This window comes from Amphiprion ocellaris, chromosome 20, assembly GCF_022539595.1.
Source record: "Amphiprion ocellaris isolate individual 3 ecotype Okinawa chromosome 20, ASM2253959v1, whole genome shotgun sequence".
In the NCBI taxonomy this organism is placed as follows: Eukaryota; Metazoa; Chordata; class Actinopteri; family Pomacentridae; genus Amphiprion; species Amphiprion ocellaris.
In genome coordinates, this window is record NC_072785.1 from 31,848,647 (window position 1) to 31,876,458 (window position 27,812).

Genomic DNA, 27,812 nt, shown 5'->3' on the forward strand with positions numbered 1-27,812 from the left:
TCTCTTCCTTTGACCTTTTCTGATGGATCTTCTGTTCACCTCCAGTACATCAGATAAATGTTACATAAAGACTGAAGCTTTCTCTGCATTTAACAGGAGTTTCCTTTATTATAAAGTAGGGTAAACCACTAAATATAGGCTAAATTATGAACACATTTCACATTCAGAGCCAAAATTAAGAACATGTCCTTATTAAGTCTAAAACAGTAGAGGAAGAATAAAAAAGACCTGCCCAGCTTCTACAGACGTCAACTTTATGCATAATTAAAAATCAAATGCTCTGTTTGATGTTTTAGTGAATGAAGGAGTTCTTAGTTTTTCATATGAACTAATAACTGAAGTGTCCAAATGCTAAAGAAATGCTTCAGAAATAAAGTAACTAAAGAAAAACTATGAAACAAAGTGTCCAAATGCTAAAAGATGTAGAGGAAACTATGCACCTTTGAACATTTGGACACTTTATTTTATAGTTTTTTTTAAAAACTAAGAGAAAACTCTGCATCTTTTAGCATTTGGACTGTTATTTCTTAGTTTTTGGAAAGAACTAAAGACCTGCCCTGCTTCTACAGATGTCTTCTTTTTGCATATTTAAAAATCAAATGCTCTGTTTGATGTTTTTGTGAATGAAGGAGATGTTTCAGACTCTTATCAAGTCTTGATGCTGGTTGTTTGACTGAAAAATTTAGAGTTTAAAGCCTCTGAAGTTAAACTTTACTAACAAATATGGACTAAAACCACCTGGAAAGTGGCTTTAGTGAGAACTTGTGTGATTTAGAGCAGATGTTGAGCCATTAAATCATCAAGTTTGTGATTTATTCTAACCAGAGTTTGTGTCTCCAGGTGCTGGAGCTGATCTGCACCCGGGAGTCCGGCGCCGTGTTCGAGGCCGGCGGACTCAACTGTGTGCTGAGCTTCATCAGAGACAGCGGCCACCTGGTGCACAAAGACACGCTGCACTCGGCCATGGCCGTCGTGTCCCGACTCTGCAGCAAGATGGAGCCTCAGGACACGTCTCTGGAGACCTGCGTCGAGTCTCTGTCCAGCCTCCTCAAACACGAAGACCACCAGGTAGACGTCAAGTCAGACTGAAGTCGAGAGAAGATCCAGACTTTATGTTCCATGTTTGAGTTGTTAAATAGATCAGAGGCTTCATGTTCTCCTGTGGAATGACAAAAATGTGTCCAAAATGACTTGAAACCAGTCCAATATTACATAAACATTGTCTAAAATGACACTTTTCCAAATGAACCTAAAATGTGTCCAGAATGGCTAAAAATATTACACAAAACAAAAAAATGATACAAAAAATGAGACAAGTGACACGAAACATGACAAAGGAGACAAAAAATTTGATAAAAGTTACCAAGTGGCCACAATAAAGAAAATGACAAAAAATAGAGAAAAAACACAAGTGAGACAAAAAGGTAACGCAAAATGACAAAAACGAGAAACGGAACGGCAAAAGTCAGACCAAAAATAGACAAAAAACAAGACAAAATATTACAAAAATGACACACAAAAGAGCAATGATCTCAACATTTTGTCATGGTGTAGAAATTATTTTAACCCTCGTGTCGTCCTGTGGGTCAGAATTGACCCGTTTTAAAGTTTGAAAATGTGGAGAGAAAAAAAACATTTTCACAGTGAAAACTTCCGCATTTTCAAAATTTTTGAGATATTTTTGAACATTTTTTGGTGGAAACAAAAAGAAATGTTAAAAATGTTTCTTGAAGAACATTCACAAAAAAGATTTTTATGTGAATGTTCTTGAAGAAAATATTAGAAGTTTTACTGATATATATGGAATCACTTTAGATATTTTTAGGATTTTTTTTTTTTGAAGATTTTTACTCATTTTTTGAAAATATTTACAAGAATTTTCTTGCCAGAGTTGGGGAATTTTTTTTTGCTGAATTTTTGGATTTTTTTCAGAAAAGGAAACTATATTTTTTGTTGCCCGTAAACGAGGACAACGGGAGGGTTAAATTTATAGTTTTACTAATTTACAATCTGCAGTTAATGCCTTCTCTGTAATTTTTACACTTTGAGGGCCGGATTGGACCCTCTGGAGGACCACTTTTGGCCCGCGGGCCGCATGATGGACACCCTTGGTTTAGTTGACCTCCTGCTAGCAGCAGCTCTGGTTCCTTTTCTTCCTGTGGTTCTGAGCCGCTGTGGTTCTAGTTCCTGTGTTTCTGAGCTGTTGTTCCTCCTCCCGTCCTGCAGGTGTCAGACGGTGCTCTGCGCTGCTTCGCCTCGTTGGCCGACCGCTTCACCCGCCGCGGCGTCGACCCCGCCCCTTTAGCCAAACACGGCCTGACGGAGGAGCTGCTGTCCCGCATGGCGGCCGCCGGCGGCACCGTGTCCGGCCCCGCCTCCTCCTGTAAGCCGGGCCGGCCCTCCACCGGCGCCGCCCCCTCAGCCTCCGACTCCAAACTCAGCAACCAGGTGTCCACCATCGTCAGCCTGCTGTCCACGCTGTGCAGGGGCTCGCCGGTTGTCACGCACGTACGTACACTCACCTGGAGGGGTTATTGTTTCTGTACAGACCAGGAAGTCCCACTAACGTCTGCTCTCCTTCCTCCTCGGATCAGGACCTGCTGCGCTCGGCGCTGCCCGACTCCATGGAGTCGGCTCTGGGAGGAGACGAGCGCTGCGTGCTGGACACCATGAGGCTGGTGGACCTCCTGCTGGTGCTGCTGTTCGAGGGCAGGAAGGCGCTGCCCAAGTCCACGGCCGGGTCGACGGGTCGCATCCCGGGGCTGCGACGCCTCGACAGCTCAGGAGAGAGATCCCACCGACAGCTCATCGACTGTATCCGCAGCAAAGACACCGACGCTCTGATCGACGCCATCGACACCGGAGGTGAGGAGCTAAAGGCTGAACAGCTGACATGAACGTCTCAAACTGTAGTGACTCAGCTGCAGCCACAAGCACTCTGCAGCAGTTAATTCAGAATTCAATGGTAGGAGCTTCAGTAGAAACCAGCTAGATTTCCCAGGTAGCAGAGAAGTCCAGTTGGTTTCTACTGAGGCTCCTACCATTACAATGACCTGATGACTGAGAATCTACACACATAATTTACTATTTAATTTCCAGCAAGTTGTACAAAGTCTTCCCTCCTTATTGGTGGCTATAAAATTCCTCAATGCAAAAAGAAAAACTCTGGACACTTTATTTCATAGTTTTGGATAAAAACTAAGAACTAAAGTGTCCAAATGCTACAGAAAAGCTTAAGAAATAAAGAAACTAAAGAAAAACTAATAAGGAGTCCAGTTGCTAAAAGATGCAGTTTTCTCTGCATCTTTTAGCATTTGAACGCTTTATTTCTTAGTTTTTCTTAAATACTAAATCAGACAAACCATTTACATGTTCAGTCAGCGTGCTTCTATCACAGTTTTTAATTACTGGCATGATGCAGAATTCATTTGATTTTCAGTTTAATTTGATTTCCAACAAGTTCTGCAAAGCTTTCCCTTTGTTTGAAGCTCTGACTTTCGAGGCCAAACATTCTAAACCTGAATTCTCAACTTTTTCAACAAAATTAGTAAATATAGTGACTCGTGTTGCCAGATAATCATAAACAGCTTGACTTGTGTGTAGTTTGTGTCGTATTTTGTCCACATCAGCTAGAATCTGTATTTACATTACACAATAAACAAAATAGCTTTCTAATGAACTTCACCTCCACATACAGCTTTTAAATTTATTAACGAACCAGATTTTAGTGAAACTGTGCAGAGAGCAGGTCAAATGTGGGACTGAGAATTGGATTTTTAGTGACTAATAACTGTTCTGTGTTGCAGCTTTTGAGGTGAACTTCATGGATGACGTTGGACAAACGCTGCTCAACTGGGCCTCGGCTTTTGGAACACAAGAAATGGTAAAAACACAAAACTCCTGACTCCTTGTGTCTTATTGTCACGCTATCTGTTGATGAAGTATTTTGTGCCATTTAAAAGAAAAAAAAGAAAGCATATCAGGATTTTAAAAAATTCCAATTTCTGTTGACTTTGTCTAAAATGACAAAAACGTGTCTAAAATAACTTGGAGCGTGTCAAATATTCCACAAACATTATCTAAAATGACAAATGTGTCTGAAATGAAGAGAAATGTGCCTAGAATGACTTGAAATGTGTCTAAAATGACTCGAAACATGTCTAAATTGACAAAAATGTGTCTGAAATAACTTGGAACCTGTCCAATATTACACAAACTTTGTCTAAAATGACAAAAATGTGTCCAAAAAGACTTGAAATGTGTCAAATATTACACAAGCATTGTCTAAAACAACTTGAAACGTGTCTGAAATTACTAAAATGTGTCTAAAATGACTTGAAATGTGTCTGAAATGACTTGAAGCGAGTTAAATATTACACAAATTTTATGTAAATTGACAAGAACATGTCCAAAATGACTTGAAACGTGAGATAAATGGTGTCTTTTGTGCCTTTTTAAAAAAAAAAAAAAAAGAAAAGAAAAAACAAGCTTTCAGATATTTATTCAGGTTTTGTTCTTCAGGGAGTTAAAATATTTTCATGTTCTGCTGACTTGGCCTCACTGGGATGTTTGTTTCTTTTCCCTAGTTTCACTTTGACTGCCTGTTGTGCTTTTTGGGGGGTTTTTATTGAGTTTTCCAGTGAAGTTCCTCTTATCTGAGCCTTTATTGCCCTTCCAGGTGGAGTTTCTGTGTGAGAGGGGGGCAGACGTCAACAGAGGCCAGAGGTCGTCTTCTCTACACTACGCTGCCTGCTTCGGACGCCCACAAGTCGCCAAGGTGACGCACAAACACACTGAAGACACACCGTAAATTACACAGCTAATCGCTCCTCTGACCGCCTTCATGTGTCGCTTCCTGTCCAGACTCTGCTGCGTCACGGAGCCAACCCCGACCTGAGAGACGAGGACGGGAAGACTCCTCTGGACAAGGCCAGAGAGAGAGGACACAGCGAGGTGGTGGCCATCCTGCAGTCGCCTGGTCAGTAAACCTGCTGTTAGCCGCTATAAAGTGGTTTATTTCAGTCTGCTGGGGTTCTGTGAGTCAGTCTGACTTTTGAAATGAAAAAAACAGCATCAATCATTCATACACATGTCCATAAGTTCCTGAAACTTGTAGAAAATAACAAAACTATGTCCAAGCTAACAGGAAATTTGTACAAAATGACACAACGATGTGTTTAAATTGACAAAAGCTTGTTCAAATTAACTTGAAAAATGTTCAAAATGACAAAAATCTGTCCGATATTACATAAGTATTGTCTAAAATGACTTAAATCATGTCCAATATTTACAAATAATGTGTAAAATGAAAAAAAAACTTTTTCTAAATGTCTTGAAACTTGTTAGAAATGACAAAAAAAAAACATCTCTAAAATGAGAAAAAAAATGTTTAAAATGACTTGGCATGTGTTAAATATTACACAAACACTGTCTAAAATGGCAGAAGCTTTTTCAAATTAACTTGAAACTTATTAAAAATGACAAAAATGTCTACTATATTACACAAACATTGTCTAAAATGAAAAAACTTTTTCAAAATAACTTGAAACGTGTTCAAAATGAATGTTAAAGATGACAAAAAACGTGTCTAAAATGACCAAAACGTGTTTAAAATGACTTGAAATGTGTTAAATATTACATAAATATTGTCTAAAATGACACTTGTTCAGATTGATTAAAAAATGTCTGAAATTCCTTGTAATGTGTCCAAAAACAACACAGAAATTGTCTAAATTGACTGAAACTTGTATTTTTCCGACTATAAGTCGCACCATTCAAAAAATGCATCATGAATAGGAAGAAAACATTTATAAGTGGCATTTTTTTGGGAAATTTAACAAAATCCGAGACCAAGAACAGACATTTCATCTTGAAAAGCAAGTTTTAATAATAACAATAGAATAAAGAACACTGGAAACCCACCGCAACTGGACCAGCATGTGGTGTGTTTCCAGCTGTGATCAGGTGTGTTTACCTGGAGAGGGCTGCAGCTCATTTGCATAAAGTAGACTGACTTCTACTTTATGCAAATTGCATGCGGCGTGCAGAGATTCCACGCATCGTGAAACTGTCCTCAAACTTCTAAACTAGGCGTCAGTGACCTAAAACGAGGACAGATTCAGCTGCTGCACAGATTATTTCTCGCTTCAAATGCTTTCAGAAATACTTTTCACTGAAGTGTTTTTGAAATAAAAGGGAAAGTTTGCGGCCGAGCCGCTGTGTTTATCCGACTTGTCTGCAGGACTGTCCAGCTGAAAGCTCGGTCATGTGACCACGTAGCGTCCTGCTGTTGGTCAGAGCTGTCATGTGACCATGTTGTGGTCCGCTAGTGACCACCCACCGTTCGTGTGATTTTCAGATATGGTGCGTTTAGGTGCGGGAAAATCACATCTAGTGGACACGCAGCTTCAGTTGTCTTTAAGTTAATGTTTAATTTTCAGTGGTACAGGAGCAGCAGATACTGGTCGTTGTTACAAGCCTAGCGTGCCCTCTCACAGCTGTAGGTCATGTTTACTCCGTGGTCATGTCGGTCAGTGTGAAATAACATTAAAGAACATCTGAAATTATATATTTTAATATATACAAGTCACACCGGAGTATAAGTCGCAAGACCATCCAAACTATGAAAAAAAGTGCGACTTATAATCCGGAAAACATGGTAACTTGAACATTGTCCAGAATGACAAACATTTTTAGAAACAAAACTAAAAAATATGTCCAAAATGCCTGAAAAAATAGCCCAAAAAGACTAAAAAGCATCAATATTTTTCTAGTTTTTCTAGTTTTCAGTCTGACTGGAACAGACATTTAACTGGATCTGGGAATGCTGACTGACCTAATTAGTGTTGAATTTAATTCTACATCATATTATTTTCTGATGCTTGCCTGAGTCCAAATGGTGCTAATTTAGTTTATTATATTGTTAGAAAATACAGGTAAATACTGATGTCAAGTCCTTAAAATGTGACTCAACATCTGTGGGTTTTTCTAGCTATGTTCCTTTAATTTATATACTGATGAACAAATGTGTCTTTTATGCTGAATAAAATAAACTTCAGATGACTAAATCTATTTTGTGGACATCAGAAACCTGCATCTTCCAGTGTTTGGACTCTTATTTCTTCTTATTTCAGTAAACCATGTACAGTTTAATGTGCTTCAGACGCTGTTGCTGTTTTTACTGACCAGAATGATGCAGATAAACCTTTCAACGTGGATCTGTTTGTGTGTTTCAGGAGATTGGATGTGTCCGGTGAACAAAGGTGATGACAAGAAGAAGAAAGATGTGAACAAGGAGGAAGAGGAGGGCAGCGAACCCAAAGGAGACCCAGAGATGGCTCCCATCTACCTAAAGAGACTTCTGCCTGTTTTTGCACAAACCTTTCAGCAAACCATGCTGCCTTCTATTAGGTAACGGAGCCTCAGTAGTTTGATTCAGAGCAGAATCAGGATTCATTTACAGCAGATTAAAGGTAAACTGCACCTTTGAAAGTGTGTTTTATTGTTGGTCTCCAGGAAAGCCAGTCTGGCTCTGATCAGGAAGATGGTCCACTACAGCAGTGAGGTTCTGCTGAAGGAGGTATGTGACAGCGAGACGGGTCATAACCTGCCCACGGTGCTGGTGGAGATCACCGCTACTGTCCTGGACCAGGAGGTACACACTCTGTTACACACATCTTTTGTAGTTGTGAACAACTTAGCTTGACCTGAATTTACTTACATGAACGTTTGCTGATGCCGATATCCTCCTGAGACCCGGCCCGTTCATTTATGTCCTCTGTAGTGGACATTTGTTTTTTTATCAATATCTTTTCACTCGTTTGAGCTCCCGTACTAAATCCTGATATGCTCACTAGAGGACTTCCTGGCTTTTCCAATGATATGTGACTAGGTGGGATGAAGGGAACTTTGTTTTCATGCTGAGACCAAACGCAGACCTCCTGACTAGTGAGAGTTTAATTTATGTTCACTTTGATTTAGTTTCTTAATCCTCCTGTTAGGTTTGTTTCTCAGGAACACCAATGATGTTTAATTATCCAAAAATATCAGAAACCAAAAATTCCCAGTAAGCATAGTTTATATCTCAATATTAACTCCATTATTAACCATTTAAATCAATATTCAGTGTAATGTTGTTCTTTGCCTCTCACAGATCACGGTTCAATGAGAATAATTTACTCATTTTTCAGAAAAAATACACGTTAAAACTTATTTTAATGTACATTAAAAAAAATTGTATTTTCCATTTTGATTTTTTTTTTTCATGGACTCAAAAAATTAACACAAAACCCCTCTTCTGTTCAGGGTGAATGTGTTAAATTAACCATTTTCACTTTTTACGCTGATTACACTTTATTAAGCTGAGCAGAAGAAGTTTCATATTTAAAAAAATAATTTGAACTTTTTTTTTTTTTTTTTTTTTAAGATTTGTTTTTATAGAAAATGGATTGACATTCTTATTTTCTTGTCAGCCTGTTTTGATTTCAAAGTGTCGCTGTTTTTTTTTTTTTGTTTGTTTGTTCTTGTTGTATTGTGCACTACATCGGACATGCTGGAAAATCTAAAATAAAAGTAGTTTTATATTGTGAATTGTTTTAGCTCCAAAAAGGCAGGAAATCACAAAAAGTTGAAGTGAAAGACTCTTCATTTGCTCGGTTCTCAGGAAGATAGACTCCTACTTTTCCACCGAGTTACAGAGAACTTCAGGTCTCTCCTGTGTGGAATTAACATCATTATTATCTCGGTTCTTACTGCAGTCCTTCTCTGGCTTTGATAAATACTTATCTTTATGTGGTCTCTCCTCTCTCTGTACCAGGACGATGACGACGGCCACCTGCTAGCTCTGCAGATCATCAGAGATCTGGTGGATAAAGGTGGAGATGTTTTCCTCGACCAGCTGGCCCGACTGGGAGTCATCAACAAGGTGTCCACTCTGGCCGGGCCGGCGTCCGACGACGAGAACGAGGACGAAGCAAAGCCGGAGAAGGTAGAGACACGAAGCCGACGTTTAGCCAGAAAGACTTTTATTCTGAAAGTGGTGTTGGCTCAGAGCCTCACAGGACAAAAAGATGATTTATGTTTATTCATGTAGTTCAGATATTAGTTAAATATTCAGACTCTAAGCACAGCAGATGTTCTGTTTCACAGGTTAGTTTGATGGAACATAGCACAAGTTATCTCACCTTTTTAAAAACCTCTGAAGCCCAAAAACTGCCAGCAGCATTTATCAAAACCAGAAACTGTGAAGATGTTTTCAAGTTTCCGACACACATCATTTGTGATGCATAGACCTTTCTGTAAAATTAATAAACTTTAAATCGTGATATTTGGTCAAAATCACTTCCTACGCATTTCATTTAAAGATTCTTCAACAATAATATTTAAGTCACAATGACTTAAAAATTGTAATTTTTAACTAATTTGAAGTCATTTCAGAAAGATTTCAAGTCAATTTGGACAATTTCATGTTCATTAGTTGAAGTTTCAAATAGGTTTGGACCATTTTGGGTCATTTTTGACAGATTTTTGACTTGAATCTGGATGAATTATGGACAGTTTTACCTCAATATACAGAAGAGCAAGTTGTTGGTGATCCATTCAGCATGGTGAAACATCTTTCTACTGATGGTGAGCAGAGTAGAGAGAAAAAGTCTGAGTTCTTTCTTTCTTCGTAGTTGTGTTGTTTCCATAGAGGTGCAGAAATTTGAAATGAGGCCACAGTGAGAAAAAAACCTCAGAAACTGCTGCCTGGAGTTCAGAGGGTTAACAAATTTCCAAATTCCAGACAGGCTGGGTTTAGCTGAGGTTGCATCTTCTCTGGACAAACATCTAAACCGTCTCCAGTCCATGTGGTTGAGTTCTGTGCATGTTTGTGCTGCAGGAGGAGGAGGTCCAGGAGGACGCCAGGGAGATCCAGCAGGGGAAGCCCTACCACTGGAGGGACTGGTCCATCATCAGGGGGAGGGACTGCCTCTACATCTGGTCGGATGCTGCCGCCCTGGAGCTCTCCAACGGATCCAACGGCTGGTTCAGGTTCATCCTGGATGGAAAGCTGGCCACCATGTACTCCAGTGGGAGTCCAGAGGGAGGATCGGACAGCTCCGGTAGGAATAACACGCTAAGGTCACGGTGAATGATCCGCGTTTATGTGTAGCTCTGACCAATGACCTCCTCCTCCTCCAGAGTCTCGCAGCGAGTTCCTGGAGAAGCTGCAGAGAGCCAGGAGTCAGGTGAAGCCGGTGACGGCCAGCCAGCCCATCCTGTCCAGCGTGGGTCCCACCAAGCTGACGGTGGGGAACTGGTCCCTGACCTGCCTGAAGGACGGAGAGATCGCCATCCACAACTCAGATGGCCAGCAGGCCACCATCCTGAAGGAGGACCTGCCCGGCTTCGTGTTCGAGTCCAACAGAGGAACCAAACACTCGTTCACCGCAGAGACGTCACTGGGTGAGTCTCAGAGAGTCTGGATCAGGATGGGAACGTTTACTGTGGTAGATGTTGGTTCATGTTCCTGTGTGTGTCTCTGTGTGTGTTCAGGCTCTGAGTTTGTGACCGGCTGGACGGGGAAACGCGGCAGGAAGCTGAAGTCAAAGCTGGAGAAGACGAAGCAGAAGGTGAAGAGCATGGCCAGGGAGCTGTACGACGATCACTTCAAGGCTGTGGAGAGCATGCCCAGAGGAGTGGTGGTCACCCTGAGGAACATCTCCACCCAGCTGGAGTCAGCCTGGGAGCTGCACACACACAGACAGGTAGGTACACACTATAGTACACACAGACAGGTAGATACACACACTATAATACACACAGACAGGTAGATACACACTATAGTACAGACAGGTAGATACACACACTATAGTACACACAGACAGGTAGATACACACACTATAGTACACACAGACAGGTAGGTACACACACAATAATACACACAGACAGGTAGGTACACACTATAGTACACACAGACAGGTAGGTACACACTATAGTACACACAGACAGGTAGATACACACTATAGTACACACAGACAGGTAGGTACACACTATAGTACACACAGACAGGTAGGTACACACACTATAGTACACACAGACAGGTAGGTACACACACAATAATACACACAGACAGGTAGATACACACTATAGTACACACAGACAGGTAGATACACACTATAGTACACACAGACAGGTAGGTACACACTATAGTACACACAGACAGGTAGATACACACTATAGTACACACAGACAGGTAGATACACACTATAGTACACACAGACAGGTAGATACACACTATAGTACACACAGACAGGTAGATACACAATAATGCACTTGGACAGGTACACAGACAGACTAAAGACATGTGTCCACTCGATGTGATTTTCCTGCATGTCAACGTACCACATCTGAAAATCGCACGAACGGTGGGCAGTCACCATTGGACCACAACATGGTCACATGACAGCGCTGAGCAACAGCAGGCCGCTACGTGGTCACATGACCGAGCTTTCAGCTGGACAGTCCTGCAGACAAATCAGATAAACACAGCGGCTCGGCTGCAAACTTTCCCTTTTATTTCAAAAACACTTCAGGGAAAAGTATTTCTGAAAGCATTTGAGGTGAGAAATAATCTGTGCAGCTGAATCTGTCCTGGTTTTATGTCACCGGCGGCTGCTTTAGATGTTTGAGGACATCTACGGCTTAACAGTGTTGAATCGCATTAGACTGATTACAGTAATAAACAGTGATGTTGACGTGTTCATTATGTGTGTTTTTTTGTTTGTTTTTGTGTGTGTGTTTCCAGTGTACTGAAGGTGAGAACACCTGGAGGGATCTGATGAAAACGGCTCTGGAGAACCTGATTGTGGTCCTGAAGGACGAAAACACGATTTCTCCGTACGAGATGTGCAGCAGTGGCCTGGTCCAGGCTCTGTTCACCGTCCTCAACAATGTGAGTTCCTCTAGACCTGTCCACCTCCACACACCTGTCCACCTCCACACGCCTCTCTTCTGCACACCTGTCTCCAGATGTGTGACCAGCTGTTGTGCGTCTTTCTGTGTTCAGAGTGTGGAACTGGACCTAAAACATGATTGTAAGCCTTTAATGGAGAGGATCAATGTCTTTAAGGCGGCTTTCAGCGAGAATGAAGACGATGAGAGGTAACATCTGGATCACACTGACAGATTTTACAAATGCTCTGTAAGAATTAATCATCATTAATCAGCTGTTTAACCAGATTAATTTACACACAGTCAGACAAACACAGACAGGTAGATATACACAATAATACACACACAGCGACAGATACACACAACCTGATTTTAGCTCATGAAAGTCTAACAAGTCAGCGTTTAGATAGAAATCAGTATATTTTGTTCTTAAAATCAACGTGAATCTTGTTTAAACAGTCAGATAAAAGCTGTAAATTACCTATTTGTGTGTTTTATTGTGTGTGTTTGTTGTGCAGCCGACCAGCTGTTGCCTTAATCCGTAAACTGATCGCCGTCCTGGAGTCGATAGAACGTCTACCCATGCACCTGTACGACACTCCAGGATCCTCCTATAACCTGCAGGTGAGCCGCGCTGTGTTTGCGAGGCTCCGACAACCGGGTGCATTAGTGTGCGTTTGCCCATGTGAAACCTGATGTAGTGTGTGTTTGTGCGACAGATCCTGACCCGGAGGTTGCGGTTCCGTCTGGAGCGAGCGCCGGGAGAGACGGCTCTGATCGACCGGACCGGACGCATGCTGAAGATGGAACCCCTCGCTACCGTGGAGTCTCTGGAGCAGTACCTGCTCAAGATGGTGAAGATACACAATACACACTGATAATACACAATATACACAACATAATACACAATATACACTAATAATACACAATATACACTAATAATACACAATATACACTAATAATACACAATATACATACTATAAACACACAACACGCACAGAACCAGTAGTTTGGTTGAACCTTCCTCTTCCTCATCCTCCTCCTCTCCCTCCTCCTCTTCCTCATCCTCTTCCTCATCCTCCTCCTCTTCCTCTCCAGGTGGCGAAGCAGTGGTACGACTTTGAGCGTTCGTCCTTCGTCTTCGTGAGGAAGCTGAGGGAAGGACAGACCTTCACCTTCAGACACCAACACGACTTTGATGAGAACGGCATCATCTACTGGGTCGGAACCAATGCCAAGTAAGTACAGAAACACAAAACTACTGCAAACAGACAAAACAATTACCTTCAAGAAAAGTTTTTATACAGTAAAAATCAAGTAAAGGCAGGTTAAACACCTCGTTGGTTCACGTCGACTTTAAAACGTTAAATACGAGTGTTTGTGTTTGCTGTAGGACGGCGTACGAGTGGGTGAACCCTGCAGCGTACGGCCTGGTGGTGGTGACGTCCTCAGAGGGGAGGAACCTTCCCTACGGCCGTCTGGAGGACATCCTGAGCAGAGATAGTTCCGCCCTCAACTGTCACACCAACGACGACAAGAACGCCTGGTTCGCCATCGACCTTGGCCTCTGGGTTATCCCCTCAGCGTACACCCTTAGACATGCCAGGTAGGGAAACAAACGCACCTCTGAGACATGCCAGGTAGGGAAACAAATGCACCACTGAGACGCAACAGATGGTAAAACAAACACCCCTCTCAGACAGGCCAAGTAACAAAACAAACGCACCTCTAAGACATGCCAGGTAATGGAACAAACGCACCTCTCAGACACAAAAGTTAATGAAACAAACGCACCTCTCAGACACAAAGTAATGAAACAAACGCACCTCTCAGATGCAAAGGTTATTCAAACAAACGCACCTGAATAACGGTTATCAGACTGATTGAATTCTGCCTCTTTAATGTTTCTTTCTGTGTTTCCTCCCGTCCTGCTGCAGGGGTTACGGCCGCTCGGCATTGAGGAACTGGGTGTTTCAGGTGTCGAAGGACGGTCAGAACTGGACGACTCTCTACACCCACGTAGACGATGGCAGCCTGAACGAACCGGGGTACGACTCTTTTATCCGAGCTCCTGATCCGACAGTTAAACCACCTGAACCAGCGCTAACGTTACCTCTGTCTGCAGGTCGACGGCCACCTGGCCTCTGGACCCGTCCAAAGATGAGAAGCAGGGCTGGAGACACATCAGGATCAAACAGATGGGGAAGAACGCCAGCGGACAGACACACTACCTGTCCCTGTCCGGACTGGAGCTGTATGGGACGGTGACGGCCGTCTGTGAAGACCAGCTGGGTGAGAACCGACATATAGAACTAGATATTTACAAATCTGGACCTCAAAATACAATTATGTGTCTAAAAGGCTCGATATCTCCTTTTAAAAAAAAATGGCAAAATTACGTTTTATACGAGCCATAAACTGTAGGGGAAAAAAGAATCGTCAGATTTTCTAATTTCTGATGATATCTGAACATCTCACATAGCCAAATGAGATATTTAATCATTCTACATGAAAAAGCAGCTTTTACTGTCACAATCTCTGTAAAATAGTGACACAAATGAATGTAGCTACAATGACTAAACCATTAAACTGAGTGATTTTAACCCTCCTGTTGTCCTCATTTACCGACAGCAAAAAATATTGTTCCTTCCTCTGAAAAAAAATCCCAAAATTCAGCAAAAAAATTCCCCAAATTTATAAAAATTTGGGGATTTTTCAGGAAGAAAATTCTAAAAATTCCTTATAAGTTTCCCTTAACATTTTTTTTTAAATCCCCAAATTTGGTAAGAAAGAAAAATTAAAAAAAAAAAAAAATTGTAAATGTTTTTAAAAAATGGATAAAAATCTTCCAAAAAATCTTTAAAATATCTGAAGTGATTCCATACATGTCAGTAAAACTTCTAATATTTCTTTCAGAACATTCACATAAAAATCAACCAAAATCCAGCGAATTTCGCTGAATTTTGGTTGATTTTTTTCTGAATGTTCTGAAAGAAACATTTTTTTTAAACATTTCTTTTTTTTCACCAAAAAATGTTCAAAATTTCCCAAAAATGTTGAAAATGTAGAAGTTTTCACTGTAAAAACATTTTTTTTTCTCCACATTTTCAAACTTTAAAACGGGTCAATTTGACCCGCAGGACGACATGAGGTTTAATTAAAGTGAGTAAAAAATTAATCTAGAACTATTTTGATCATCTTTTTAAAGCAATAATGTGAAATATTTGCTGCTTTCTGACAGTTTTTGCGTGTTGGTTGAATAAAATAATTTAAAACAAACTGTGGCAACATTTAATCCCCTTTTCACTATTTTATGACATTTTATTGTGAGAAATTTGCCTTGATATTTATTTGCTTGCATCTTTTTAACCCTTTAAACGCCAAAACTCACGAGTGAGTTTGAAAGGCAGGTTTTCTTTTAAAAAATCTGCAACATGACGCCATTTATTAGAGCCATAAACAAAGAATATTTAGATTTTCAAATATTCCACAGTCCTAGAATTAATGAAATAACTCAATCTAAGCTTAAATTGTGGTATTTCATTAAATGTGTTTTGTTCTACATGGATAAGAGGAAAATCAAAGCTACTGGATGAATAAATAAAGTCAGCATGGCTCAGAAACAGTGAACAGAGGAGCAGGTTGTTGGAGATCCATCCAGCATGGAGGAACATCTACTACTGATGATGATGAACAGAGCAGAGAGGAAGAGTCTGGAAATATGGAGACAGAAAAACACCTACAGGATGAGGAGACAAAACGACCATAAAGAGACACGAAAAACAAGAAAATTGGAACACAAAAAATTAAAAAGATGAGTCAAAACTGTCCCGGAACATGACACAAACTAAGAAAAATGTGACACAAAGATTGTAAAACTGTAAATGGTTCGATAGCTTTAGCAAGTGATGATACAAATGAGACACTTGTCAAAAATGACCAAGAACGTTATTGAAGGTTACTGAAAATTTGTCAAAATGACAGAAAATTGCTGAAAATGACTTAAAAATAATCAAACTGGATAGACTGGTCGAAAATTATTGAAAAGATGAATGAAAATGAGTCAAAGTTCGTCCAGAATCACTCAAAGAATGTAAAAAGAACATCATGAAAGGAAAGACAAACCTACCGGATCAATAAAATAAATTGAACTTTACCGTCAGGTTGTGATGTTAACTCCAGTAATTGAACTTTACCATCTAATATTAACTCCAGTAATTGAACTTTACTGTCAGGTTCTGATGTCAACTCCCATCTTGGTCTCTCCTCAGGTAAAGCCGTGAAGGAGGCTGAGGCCAACCTCCGACGTCAGCGCCGCCTGTTCCGTTCCCAGGTGATGAAGTACATCGTCCCCGGAGCTCGGGTGGTCCGAGGCATCGACTGGAAGTGGAGAGATCAGGACGGGAACCCGGCTGGAGAGGGAACGGTGACTGGAGAGGCTCACAACGGTAAGAAGAGTGGAGAATTTAACGGAGATAATGTTTGATCCTGCAGCTGGACGACAGCAGACTGCTGCTTTAACCGCTGTTGGATGTCAGGATTTTTTCATGCTTTTCTCTTTTATCAGCAGAGTTCAGCTCCTCGGTTCTGCTCTGATTTGAGCTGATGTTTGTGTCTGTAAATATTTAAACCTGTTTTTAGTCAGTTTCAGAAACTCTGGAGGTTCCTGAACGCCTCTCCATTAACTGTTTTCTTCCTCTACTTCCTGTGATCTGTGATGCTTCACTGTTGACGTGTTTTCTAAGACCTCTAAGTTCAGCATCTTCACTGGATTTCCACAGATTTTAGCTCAACTGTTCAGAGTTTTTAACCAGATTTGCTTTAATGCTTTTGTTTTCAGTCTTTTGTAAAGGTTTAGCCACTAAAAGTAAAATAAAACCTGAACATCTTTATCTGTAAACTCCATGAATTGGTTTAATAGAGGAAAAACTCCAAACATTTACTTGAACGTTTACTGGCAGTCGGCTTAAAACTAACTGATATAAAAGAAGTCATCGATTTTTCTGCATTTTGTTCAAAAAGTTGAGTTTAAACTTTACCAACAGCAGTTTGTGTATCACTCCTCAACACCAACATGGCAGATTAAGGCTAACCTGTCTGTGTTGTATTTTTTAATAGACAGTTGTGGAGTCATTGTAGACATTTTTTCATTGATTTGGATCAGTTTATTGTTTTTAATGTGTCCTAAACAAGGTTTTACTCGTTTTGGACGATGTTTTATAATTTTAGGCCTTTTTATTGTCATTTTTTGAGTAATTTTATTGTCATTGTCGATGTTTTTTTTTGTTACTTTTGAGTTACTTTGGTAATTTTTTTGAGTCAATTTGGACGATTATGTTTGTCTGAAATGAAAAACAGTAGTTTTGTTTTGACCTGGAACCTCGTCTTGATGTTAGAGCCTCAAAAGTTGGTGAAATGTGGACCAAAGACTGGATTTTTAGTAGGAATATGGATCCATCCATAGAAATACACTTAGAGGAACTTTATGGAGACACTATACCAGCATTTTGGACAATTATTTTGTACTTTTGAACAGTATTTATCTTATTTTGGACAAGTTGCAAGATATTTTGGAGACATTAGACCAGCCTGGATGGAAGATTTTTTTCCATTTTTATTACCAATAATTAATTGTTAGTCTTTATCTGATTTTTGGACAAATTTAATCATTTTTGAACACATTTTGAGTAACTTTAAACACATTTCAAGTCATTTTTGACACATATTGAGTCATTTAGGGCAATTTTGAGTTGTTGTGACAGGTTTCAAGTCAGTTTTTATCTCATTTTGGAAACATTTTTAATAATTTTGGACAAGTTTCGCAGAATTTTGAAGATGCAAGGAAATTTTGGATCATTTTGAGGCATTTTAAACAGTTTTCAAGTCAAAACATCTAAAAACTGGAACCTTGTCTGGTCAAACTTTAACACTATACCACCAAATGTCCGTTTTCAAAGACCAATAATTATTCATTTGTGTCATTTTTGATCACTTTGAATCATTTTGAACCAACTTCATCTCATTGTGGACAGATATAGTTATTTTAGACACATTTCAAGACATTTTGGTAAAATTTGAATCATTTTTAATAGATTTCAAGTCATTGGACAATTTGAAGTCATTTTGATCATGTTACAATTTTAAAAGATTTTTATCTTGTTTTGAACAAATTTTGAGTAATTTTGGAAAAATTTCAAGTCTAAGCATCTAAAACTGGAACCTTGTCTGGTCCAGTACAGAAACTTTATGGAGCTACTTTGTGCCCTTTTCCCCCTTTTTAAAGGACAAATAATTAAAAATTTTGATTTGAAAACTCATGAAATTCTCTAAATTTGGTCAAAATATTTTTGATGAACTGAAACTCCACGATGACGTTTTGTTTGCAGGATTTTTCTAAAACTTTGCAGCAGATTTCAGTGGTTTGTTGGTGTTTTTCCTCCATTAAAGCTGGAAGCAGGGATTTAAATCAGAGCGTTCATCAAACACCTCCCTCCTCCTCCTCCTCTTCTTCCTCTCCTCGCCTCTCGCTCCTCCTGTTGTTTCTGTGTTTTTACTCAGATCTGATTCGACGCCTCCAGCGGCTCCCGTCGATTATCGTTTATTTACAATCATCACAGCCAGGACGACGTCGACTGTTCACTTTAATTTCTCCCTTTTGTGGCTTTGACGCTTTGCATTTGCCAGAAATATTTTCTACTTTTGCTTTGATTGTCATTTTCTGTGACCATGTTCATATTTTTTTCTCTCGTCGCTCCACCCGCACCACAAACCTCCACCAGCGGCGATAAAACCACAAAGATCACGTCGTTCTTTACAGTCACAGTGAAGCAGCGTTAAATTTATTATTATACTTACAACACCTTAAATCTAAAATCCCTGAAAATTCACAGTTACTTCAGGAGCTTCTTTGATTGAAATTTCTTGAAAATGTTCGGGTGAAATAGAAAAATCCTCAACTCCTTTTAATTGTACCAAATAGTTGTAGGATAGAATTTAAGTGTGAAGATTTTTTTTTTATGATAATTTTAAAGTTTTTATTTATTTTAGAATTGAATGAGACATGCAGAATGTAGAGATTTTATGACAATTTTAAACTTAGATTTGGTTCATTTTAACTGCATGTCACACACGATGCGTTCAAAGACTGCCAGGAAGATGGAATAAAAACAGTTTTTACAGTCTTTTTTACATGCTTTTTTAAACTAGCTTTTCAGAATCATCAGTAGATTTTGGGGGTTAAAGGGTTTAAAAAAGAGAGACAAACAGAATAAATACCAGGTACATTTTCTCACTGTTTCATTCAACCACAGTGAGAAAATATTTCAAACAGTTGCCATAAAATGAACAGAGTAGTTGCAGATTAGTTTTCTATGGACGGATGATTACAGTTTTAATCCTGTTTTATTATCTCTGAGCATGGCGCTGCTTCTCACTGTGACTCTGAAGGACGTCAGACCAAACCTCGGTTCGGTGGTTGAGTGTTTTGGTGGTTCGGTGGTTCAGTGTGGAGCCGCTCTGACTCTAAGCTGCTTCTCTGCTGTCTGTCTCTCTCTCTACCACCCTGTCTCTCTCTCTGCCGGGTCTCTGACATCCATCCGTCCGTCTCCCTCCTATCTCTCTGTCCATCCAGGCTGGATTGATGTAACCTGGGATGCTGGCGGCTCTAACTCTTACCGTATGGGCGCTGAAGGGAAGTTTGACCTCAAGCTTGCTCCAGGGTACGACCCTGAGTCGGCTGCCACAGCGCCGTCACCCAAACCTGTCTCATCCACTGTTTCAGGCCCCGCCTCCTCTGCGGTGGGACCCTCCGCGACGCCGGCGGCCAGCGGCGGCGCCACCACCACCACGTCGTCCTCGTCCTCCTCCACCTCGTCGTCGTCGCAGCAGCAGTCGTGGAGCAGCCTGGTGAAAAATAACTGTCCGGACAAGGGCGGGGCCTCGTCGCTGGGCGGGGCCAGCTCCTCCAGCAGGAAGGGCAGCAGCAGCTCCGTCTGCAGCGTCGCCTCCTCCTCCGACATCAGCCTGAGCTCCTCTGCCGGGCTGCCGGGCGCCGGCGGCCTGCGGCTGGAGAGGAGGGCCGAGGGTCTGCTACTGGACCAGGGCGCCGGGGTGGGCGGAGTCTCAGGAGGCGGGGTCGGCCCCGACGGACACCAGCAGGAGCCTGTTGTCGTGCTGTCCTCAGCGGCAGAGGGCGGGTCCGGCTCGGCGTCCAGCTCCGGCACGCTCACCGCCGACACGGCCGTCGGAGACGAAGCCAGAAACAAGGACTCCTCCTCTACGGCGACGGCCGCCGACCCGGCGACCGCCATCTCCATGGGGCTAGTGAGCGTCAGCTCCCCCGACGTCAGCTCCGTCTCCGAGTCCTCCAGCAAGGACGCCCCCTCCCAGAGGCCGCTCTGCTCCGCCACCAACGCCCGGCTGTCGGTCAGCTCGCTGCTGGCCGCCGGCGCCCCCATGAGCTCCAGCGCTAGCGTCCCCAACCTGTCCTCCAGAGAGGCCAGCCTCATGGAGTCCTTCGTCCGCAGAGCGCCCAACATGTCACGCACCAACGCAACCAACAACATGAACTTGAGCCGCAGCAGCAGCGACAACAACACCAACACGCTGGGCAGGAACGTCATGAGTACTGCCAGTAAGTACCTCTGATACTGCTGTATCACTACAGTACTACCATCAACAGACCAGTACTACACCAACATACCATAAAAATGTAATTGTGAATTTTCTAACAAATATGTTTTTGCAATTTATTTTTTAAAACTTCATTTTTTGTTGTGCATCGGATTTAAAGCATGTCATGGATTTAATGTCTCAGAAGACAACATCAAAACATGAACTCTATATTTTATTCCAAAGGTGAGAGCTTATAGTTGCTTCCAGCTGGTATTTATTACAGTTTTTAATAAAACAGGAGATGGAACTGTCACCTCAAAGACTGTTTAGTTCAATAGATCATAAATAATAATTAAATAACTGAACCTTTCTGTGAACTGACATTAAAACAGATCACTTATGGTTCAGGAGCAGCAAAGTTTGACACAAAATAAAGTAATAATAATAATAACTAACCTCTGGCTAAACGCTGCATAAATATCTGCTGAATCGCAGCTTTTGTGTTTTACTAATTCTATTGTTATAAATTTAAAATCAATTAATTGTTCAGCCCTTCATCACACTAATACTGCATTATTATAACAATACTACCTTTAACCCTCCTGTTGTATTCATTTACGGGCACCAAAAAATATTGTTTCCTTGTCTGAACGAAATCCATAAATTCAGTAAAAAAAAATTCCCCAAATTTTGAAAATTTGCAAAACCTTCAGGAAGAAAATTCCAATAATTCATTAGAAGTTTTCTTTTTTTAAAAATCCCCCAAATTAGGCAAGAAAATTCTTGTAAATTTGTTCAAGAACATTCACACAAAAAAAGTAATTTTTGTGTGTGAATGTTTTTAAAGAAAAATTTTTAAAAATATTTTGTTTTTTATTTTATTTAGCCTTTATTTATACAGGTGATCTCACTGAGACACTGGGTCTCATCCTGAAGATTTCTTTTTTTCCACCAAAACAGGTTTAAAAAAAAAATCCCAAAAATGTTAAAAATGTGAATATAATTTTTTTCCACATTTTCAAACTTTAAAACGGGTCAGTTTGACCCGCAGGAGGACACGAGGGTTAACTGAGCAGTACTACAGCAACGTACTTCTGAGTACTTGACTGCAACATTACAGTACTACCACAAAGTACTACCACAAAACAGGATTTTAGTGTTTTCCTTTACATAAAGACATTTCTATTATAAACTGATGCAGAAAAAAAACTAAATAGTGCAGAAAAAATTGTTTGATGCTGAGAATTTCCAGAAACCCGTAATATTCAGACTAAATCTACAGATGTGGTCGAATCGTTGATGCTGAGAGTGAGATTCACTTGCAGTAAAACAGTAAAAATGTTCAGAATGTTGAGTCAGCAGCTGAAACCTGACTCAGTGTATTTTAGAGTGGCTCAGCAGAACTGATGAAGATCCTCCAGTGAGTCCAAACTTCTGTCAGATCTGAGGCAGGTCCAGCATGAGCAGCCTCCGGCCAATCAGCAGCCGTTTCAGAGGCAGCTGACCGCATCATAACAAGCTTCACTCGCCGCTTCGTCTCCTTGGTTTCTGACCAACTAACCGCCATCTTGTTTGTTTGTTTGCAGCTTCTCCTCTCATGGGCGCTCAGAGCTTTCCTAACCTCACCACCACTGGCACCACCTCCACCGTTACCATGTCAACCTCCATAGTAACCAGCAGCAATAACGTAGCCACGGCCACCACCGGTCTGTCGGTGGGACAGTTGCTAAGCAACACCCTGACGACCAGCCTGACGTCCACGTCCAGCGAGAGCGACACGGGTCAGGAGGCCGAGTTCTCGCTCTATGGTTGGTGAAAACACACACACACACACACACACACACACACACACACACACACACACACACACACACACTCAGCCTGCTGCTGCTAACACGCTGCTAACGCTAAAGTATCGTCTCATAACAGTTTATCTCTTGAAAAACAGAATTTTCTCTCCTTTAAATATTTTTTTTTCAAGTCAGTGTATCAGAACAACCTCAGAGGATTAAGTGGCGTGATGATAATCAGAATTGTCAAAGTTACATCAGAGTTCATTTTTTGAACAATATATTTAACGATTTTGTGTGCATGTACACACGAGTTCTAGTACACAATGCAGGAATTACTCAGTTATGCAGTTATTTTTCATCGTAATGTGGCACATCCATGTTAAACTAAATATGTGTAAAGAAAAGAAATAATAGAAAACAAACAAAAAAGAAACAGTAGGTAGTCTGGTGATTCCTCTCACAGAATAGTCAAAGTTAGTCTTTGTCAACACATGACTGTAACTGATCAGTCGGTGTACGGTAACAGTAGTAAATCGGTGTTATTTGACAGAAAGTTCTGCATTGTCTTCTTATTTGTCATCATTTGATAAACAAAAATGTCTGTTATGCTGAGTAACTGAAACCCCAGTTAATAGAACTAGCTAAAAAACATGACATTAAATAATAAATGTAACGTTCTTGTCACTTGTTGGTTAAGAACTCTTTGGACGGCCCCAAAAATCCCCCAGATTTTAGTCCACAAGTCAAATTACGGTTAATTATCCAACACATTTCACACAACAGACACTGAAACAAAGTGTTTGCAACAGAAAAATAATCAAATTAAAATATTAGTTATTCACATATTTTATTTATAGATGCTTCTGGTTTTATTTTTATTGTGCTCTCCTCAGCTGTTACCGTGTTTTTAGTACTTAGTTGTTGTTTCTAATTACTGTACAGTCGCGTACAAACTTGGCCAATAAAGTTGATTCTGATTTAACCGTCATTCTGTTTCCTCTGCAGACTTCCTGGACAGTTGCCGTGCCAACACTCTGCTGGCCGAACTGGACGACGAGGAAGATCTCCCAGAGCCCGACGACGACGACGACGAGAACGAAGACGACAATCAGGAGGACCAGGAGTACGAGGAGGTTCTGGTACGTAGACTCACCTCTGTTCTGGACACCGTTTGGGTTTTCTAGATATGAGGGGGACAGAGTGGTCCAAACTGAGTTTTATATAGTTTCTGTAGTATTTTATGGTCTAGATTTGTTCAGAATGACATGGAAATAGTCTAAAATGACTAGAAAATGATCCAAAATCAGTCAGAATCAGACAAATGATTAAAAATAATCCAGAATGACCTAAAATTTGCAGAATGACACTAAATTTGTTGAAGATGCTCAAAAAATCTTCCAAAATAACTCAAAATTTGTCTAAAATGACTGAATTACACAATAGTTGTCAGAAATGACAAAAATCTTCCCAAAATGACTCAAAAATTAACCAAAATGACTTAAATCTGTTCAGAATGAAGTGAAAATTATTAAAAATGACTGAAAACTTGCAGAATGGCATGAAGGGGTTAGTATCAGAGTGGTCTAACCCACAACCCAAACTCAGCGTTGCAGTGGAGCTTCCAATGTTAGACTGTTATGGAAAACAGTAAACTTTGAACACATTTTACTCCAAAACTACAGAAAGTGAGTCAGACCACTCTGCTTCTAACCCTTATTGTCCAAGATGCTTCAAAAATGATCCAGAATTACAGAATATTTTCCAGACATGATCGAAAACGACAAAAATGTGTTCAGAATGACAAGAAAATAGTCTAAAATGACTGGAAAATGATCCAAAATCAGTCAGAATTTCTCTCAGATGATTAAAAATGATCCAGAATGACTGACAATTTGCAGAATGACACTAAGTTTGTTAAAGATGCTTTAAAAATCATCCAAAATTATTCAAAATTTGTCTAAAATCACTTGAAAGTGATCCAAAATTGCAGAAAATGTGTCCAGATTACACAAAATTTGTCAGAAATGACAAAAATCTTCAAAAAACAAGTTTCAAAATGTATAAAATGGATCCAAAAATGTCCAAAATTAGGACAGACTTCATCCTGTATGGACCTGGACCACTAATCAATAAATTATTCGGGGATATTTTAAATTTGACGCTTCAAACCCGACCCTCCCGGCCGCTACAGATGTGATGTTTGTGGTCCTGCAGGAGGAGGAGGAGTACGAGACCAAAGGGGGACGGAGGAGGACCTGGGACGACGACTTCGTCCTGAAGAGGCAGTTCTCTGCTCTGGTTCCAGCCTTCGACCCCCGACCAGGAAGAACCAACGTCCAGCAGACCACCGACCTGGAGATCCCCCCTCCAGGTAACAAACACACCTGTTTTTATTACCTGGTGGCTGTGTGGTGGTGTCGTCAGTAGGTGGTGCTGTAGGCTGACTAACTCACTCACTCACTCACTCAAGTATAAATATTTTATTGTGAAATTGTGGTATTCCTGCATATATTTATATAAATTTTCTTCTGAGGATTTTCTCTAAATTGGTGAAATCATTGCTGAAATCAGCAAAAAAGCAGCTGCAGATTGTTTTCATGTTTATTTCAGAATAAAAATTAGATATTACAGTATTTAAAATAAGATAGATATTAAGGTATTTAAAATGAATATTAAATATCACAGTATTTTAATAAAAATTAAATGTCACATTTTATAAAAATTAAATATCCCAGTTTTTAAAATAAATATTTCAATATTTTAATTAATATGAAACATCATAGTATTTAAAATTAAATATCAGAGTATTTAAAATAAAAAATTTAATTTCACAGTGTTTAAAATGAATACTACATATCACAGTATTTTAATAAAATTAAATATCACAATATTTAAAATTAATATTAAATATCCCAGTATTTGAATGAATATTAAATATCACAGTATTTGAATTAAATTAAATATCCCAGTATTTTAAAAAAATATCACAATATTTTAATAAAATTAAGGATCACAATATTTAAGATTAGTATTTATTACCAAAGTATTTAAAATGAGTATTAAATATCACATTATTTAGAATTAAAATTAAATATCACAATATTTAAAATTAAATATCACAATATTTAAAACTGAATATCACAGTATTTAAAATTAAATATCACAATATTTAAAATTAAATATCACAGTATTTAAAGTTTTAAAAAAAAAATGACAGTAATAAAATTAAAAGTTAAATATCACAGTGTTTAAAATGAATATCCCTTTCACTTGGGAACGTAAAGTAAAATGATTAATGCTACCAAAAAAAGTAAATATTAAAACAGTTGAATATTTCCAGTTGTGTTCGTTAACTTTAGATGACTTCAGCTAAAATAATTAATGAATTAACGTCATTTTTCCTCCTGTTTGGTTCAGGAACTCCTCGATCGGAGGTCCAGGAGGAGGTGGAATGTGCTCCGTCTCCTCACCTTGCTCTCACCCTGAAGGTAAGAAAAACTACTGAGTCAATTACAGTTAAAATGTCCTCCTGAGGTTCATTATTAAATTAAAATCACACAAAAATAACTGCCACCAATTTATACATTAGTGATTTGTCTGATTTACTTGAAATAAACTCAGTCTGTACAAAAAGAGAAACATAAATATAGAATACATTATACATGAATACAGTGCAGATAAGTCCAGATGTGCAGCAGGAGGGGAAGCTGCAGCAGCAGATTGACAGAAAAATAAAAACTCAGTAACCGACAAGTTTACAGATGTAGACCTTTAGACAAAAATATGTTTTAATTTCAGCCAATAAATTGTTGTCATTACAGGAGAGCTTTACTAAAACGTGGAACACTCTCCTGTCCATTAAAACATAGAACTAACGTTTGTTCTGATTGGCTGTCTGTGTCCTGATTGATTGGCTGTCTGTGTCCTGATTGGCTGTCTGTGTCCTGATTGATTGGCTGTCTGTGTTCTGATTGGCTGTCTGTGTTCTGATTGGCTGTCTGTGTTCTGATTGGTTGTCTGTGTTCTGATTGGCTGTCTGTGTCCTGATTGATTGGCTGTCTATGTTCTGATTGGCTGTCTGTGTCCTGATTGATTGGCTGTCTGTGTTCTGATTGGCTGTCTGTGTCCTGATTGATTGGCTGTCTGTGTTCTGATTGGCTGTCTGTGTTCTGATTGGCTGTCTGTGTTCTGATTGATTGGCTGTCTGTGTTCTGATTGGCTGTCTGTGTCCTGATTGATTGGCTGTCTGTGTTCTGATTGGCTGTCTGTGTCCTGATTGATTGGCTGTCTGTGTTCTGATTGGCTGTCTGTGTCCAGGTGGCTGGACTCGGTACGACTAGAGAGGTGGAGCTTCCTCTGTCCAACTACAAGTCCACCATCTTCTACTACGTCCAGCGGCTGCTGCAGCTCTCCTGCAACGGAGCCGTGAAGACGGACAAACTGCGACGCATCTGGGAGCCGACGTACACGTAAGAAAATAAAATTCAATAAATAAATAAGTAAAGGGGGCGGAGCCTGAAAGTTCACCTGCCAGGTGTTTGACCGTCTGCTTCTCCTGCAGGATAATGTACAGAGAGCTGAAGGACGCCGATAAGGAGAAGGAGAGCGGCAAGATGGTGAGTTTAGAAGATGTCAGAGCAGGAAGTAGAGCTGCTGATCACCAATAGTTTCCTAATAATCGATCAATACTTCCCTTAATAAGAGCAGGAAGTAGAGCTGCTGATCATCAATAGTTTCCTAATAACCGAGCAGTACTTCCCTTAATGAGAGCAGGAAGTAGAGCTGCTGATCGATAGTTTACCAATAATGGATCAATACTTCCTTAATGACAGCTGATCCTATCAGTCAGTGATCTAAACCTGGACTCTGATCCTCCTCAGGACTTCTGTGAACACGGCGTCAGTGTCGGCGGTCGGTCTGGAGGTCTGAGTCCCAGCTCGGTCTCAGCCAATCAGAGCTCAGAGATTCTGGGCGGAGCCAGAGAGGTGGCGCAGGCGAAGGCGGGCTGCAGCCAGAACGCCTGCGGAGTGGAAGACGTGCTGCAGCTGCTGAGGATCCTCTACATCATCGGAGGAGACTCCGCCTCCAACGCACGCACGCTGCAGGAGGGTACGGACACACACAGATACACACGAGTACATACTATAATACACACTATAGTACACACTAATACACACTGATGTACACTCTAATACACACTATAATACACAAGGTCTCTCCAGATGTTTTCAGTGTTTGTTGTGTTTCCAGATGTGGACGAGCTCCATTTTAACGCGTCTCCAGAAGAATTCACCAGCAAGAAGATCACAACCAAGATCCTGCAGCAGATAGAGGTCAGTCTGATCTGTTATTACTGAATCTAAACCATTATTTACAGATCTAGATGTTATGGATCTGTGTTCTATGTTAGTATATAAACTAAATCTGACCCTGGATCTGTTTTGCACAAAATCTCAGCCTGGATTTGTTGAT

The 27,812-nt window shown here is 40.3% G+C and overlaps 1 protein-coding gene across 4 annotated transcripts in view; it reads left to right on the plus strand.

Moving 5' to 3' along the window:
- hectd1 (HECT domain containing 1) overlaps positions 1-27,812 on the plus strand; it is a 59,592-nt gene that overhangs the window by 16,299 nt on the left and 15,481 nt on the right. The window contains exons 5-34 of one of the 4 annotated variants that reach the window (XM_055005623.1): positions 841-1,068; positions 2,227-2,508; positions 2,595-2,865; positions 3,807-3,883; positions 4,679-4,777; positions 4,864-4,978; positions 7,236-7,410; positions 7,516-7,654; positions 8,816-8,986; positions 9,881-10,103; positions 10,183-10,446; positions 10,537-10,748; positions 11,789-11,935; positions 12,050-12,144; positions 12,453-12,558; positions 12,636-12,788; positions 13,033-13,172; positions 13,328-13,540; positions 13,872-13,982; positions 14,060-14,226; positions 16,206-16,382; positions 19,565-20,566; positions 22,134-22,355; positions 23,346-23,479; positions 24,555-24,711; positions 25,758-25,828; positions 26,658-26,809; positions 26,902-26,956; positions 27,221-27,449; positions 27,591-27,673. In XM_055005623.1, the coding sequence (XP_054861598.1) occupies positions 841-1,068; positions 2,227-2,508; positions 2,595-2,865; positions 3,807-3,883; positions 4,679-4,777; positions 4,864-4,978; positions 7,236-7,410; positions 7,516-7,654; positions 8,816-8,986; positions 9,881-10,103; positions 10,183-10,446; positions 10,537-10,748; positions 11,789-11,935; positions 12,050-12,144; positions 12,453-12,558; positions 12,636-12,788; positions 13,033-13,172; positions 13,328-13,540; positions 13,872-13,982; positions 14,060-14,226; positions 16,206-16,382; positions 19,565-20,566; positions 22,134-22,355; positions 23,346-23,479; positions 24,555-24,711; positions 25,758-25,828; positions 26,658-26,809; positions 26,902-26,956; positions 27,221-27,449; positions 27,591-27,673 (5,670 nt within the window). The remainder of the gene's footprint in view (positions 1-840; positions 1,069-2,226; positions 2,509-2,594; positions 2,866-3,806; positions 3,884-4,678; positions 4,778-4,863; positions 4,979-7,235; positions 7,411-7,515; positions 7,655-8,815; positions 8,987-9,880; positions 10,104-10,182; positions 10,447-10,536; positions 10,749-11,788; positions 11,936-12,049; positions 12,145-12,452; positions 12,559-12,635; positions 12,789-13,032; positions 13,173-13,327; positions 13,541-13,871; positions 13,983-14,059; positions 14,227-16,205; positions 16,383-19,564; positions 20,567-22,133; positions 22,356-23,345; positions 23,480-24,554; positions 24,712-25,757; positions 25,829-26,657; positions 26,810-26,901; positions 26,957-27,220; positions 27,450-27,590; positions 27,674-27,812) is intronic. The other 3 variants (XM_055005625.1, XM_055005624.1, XM_055005626.1) reach the window with 3 other exon arrangements.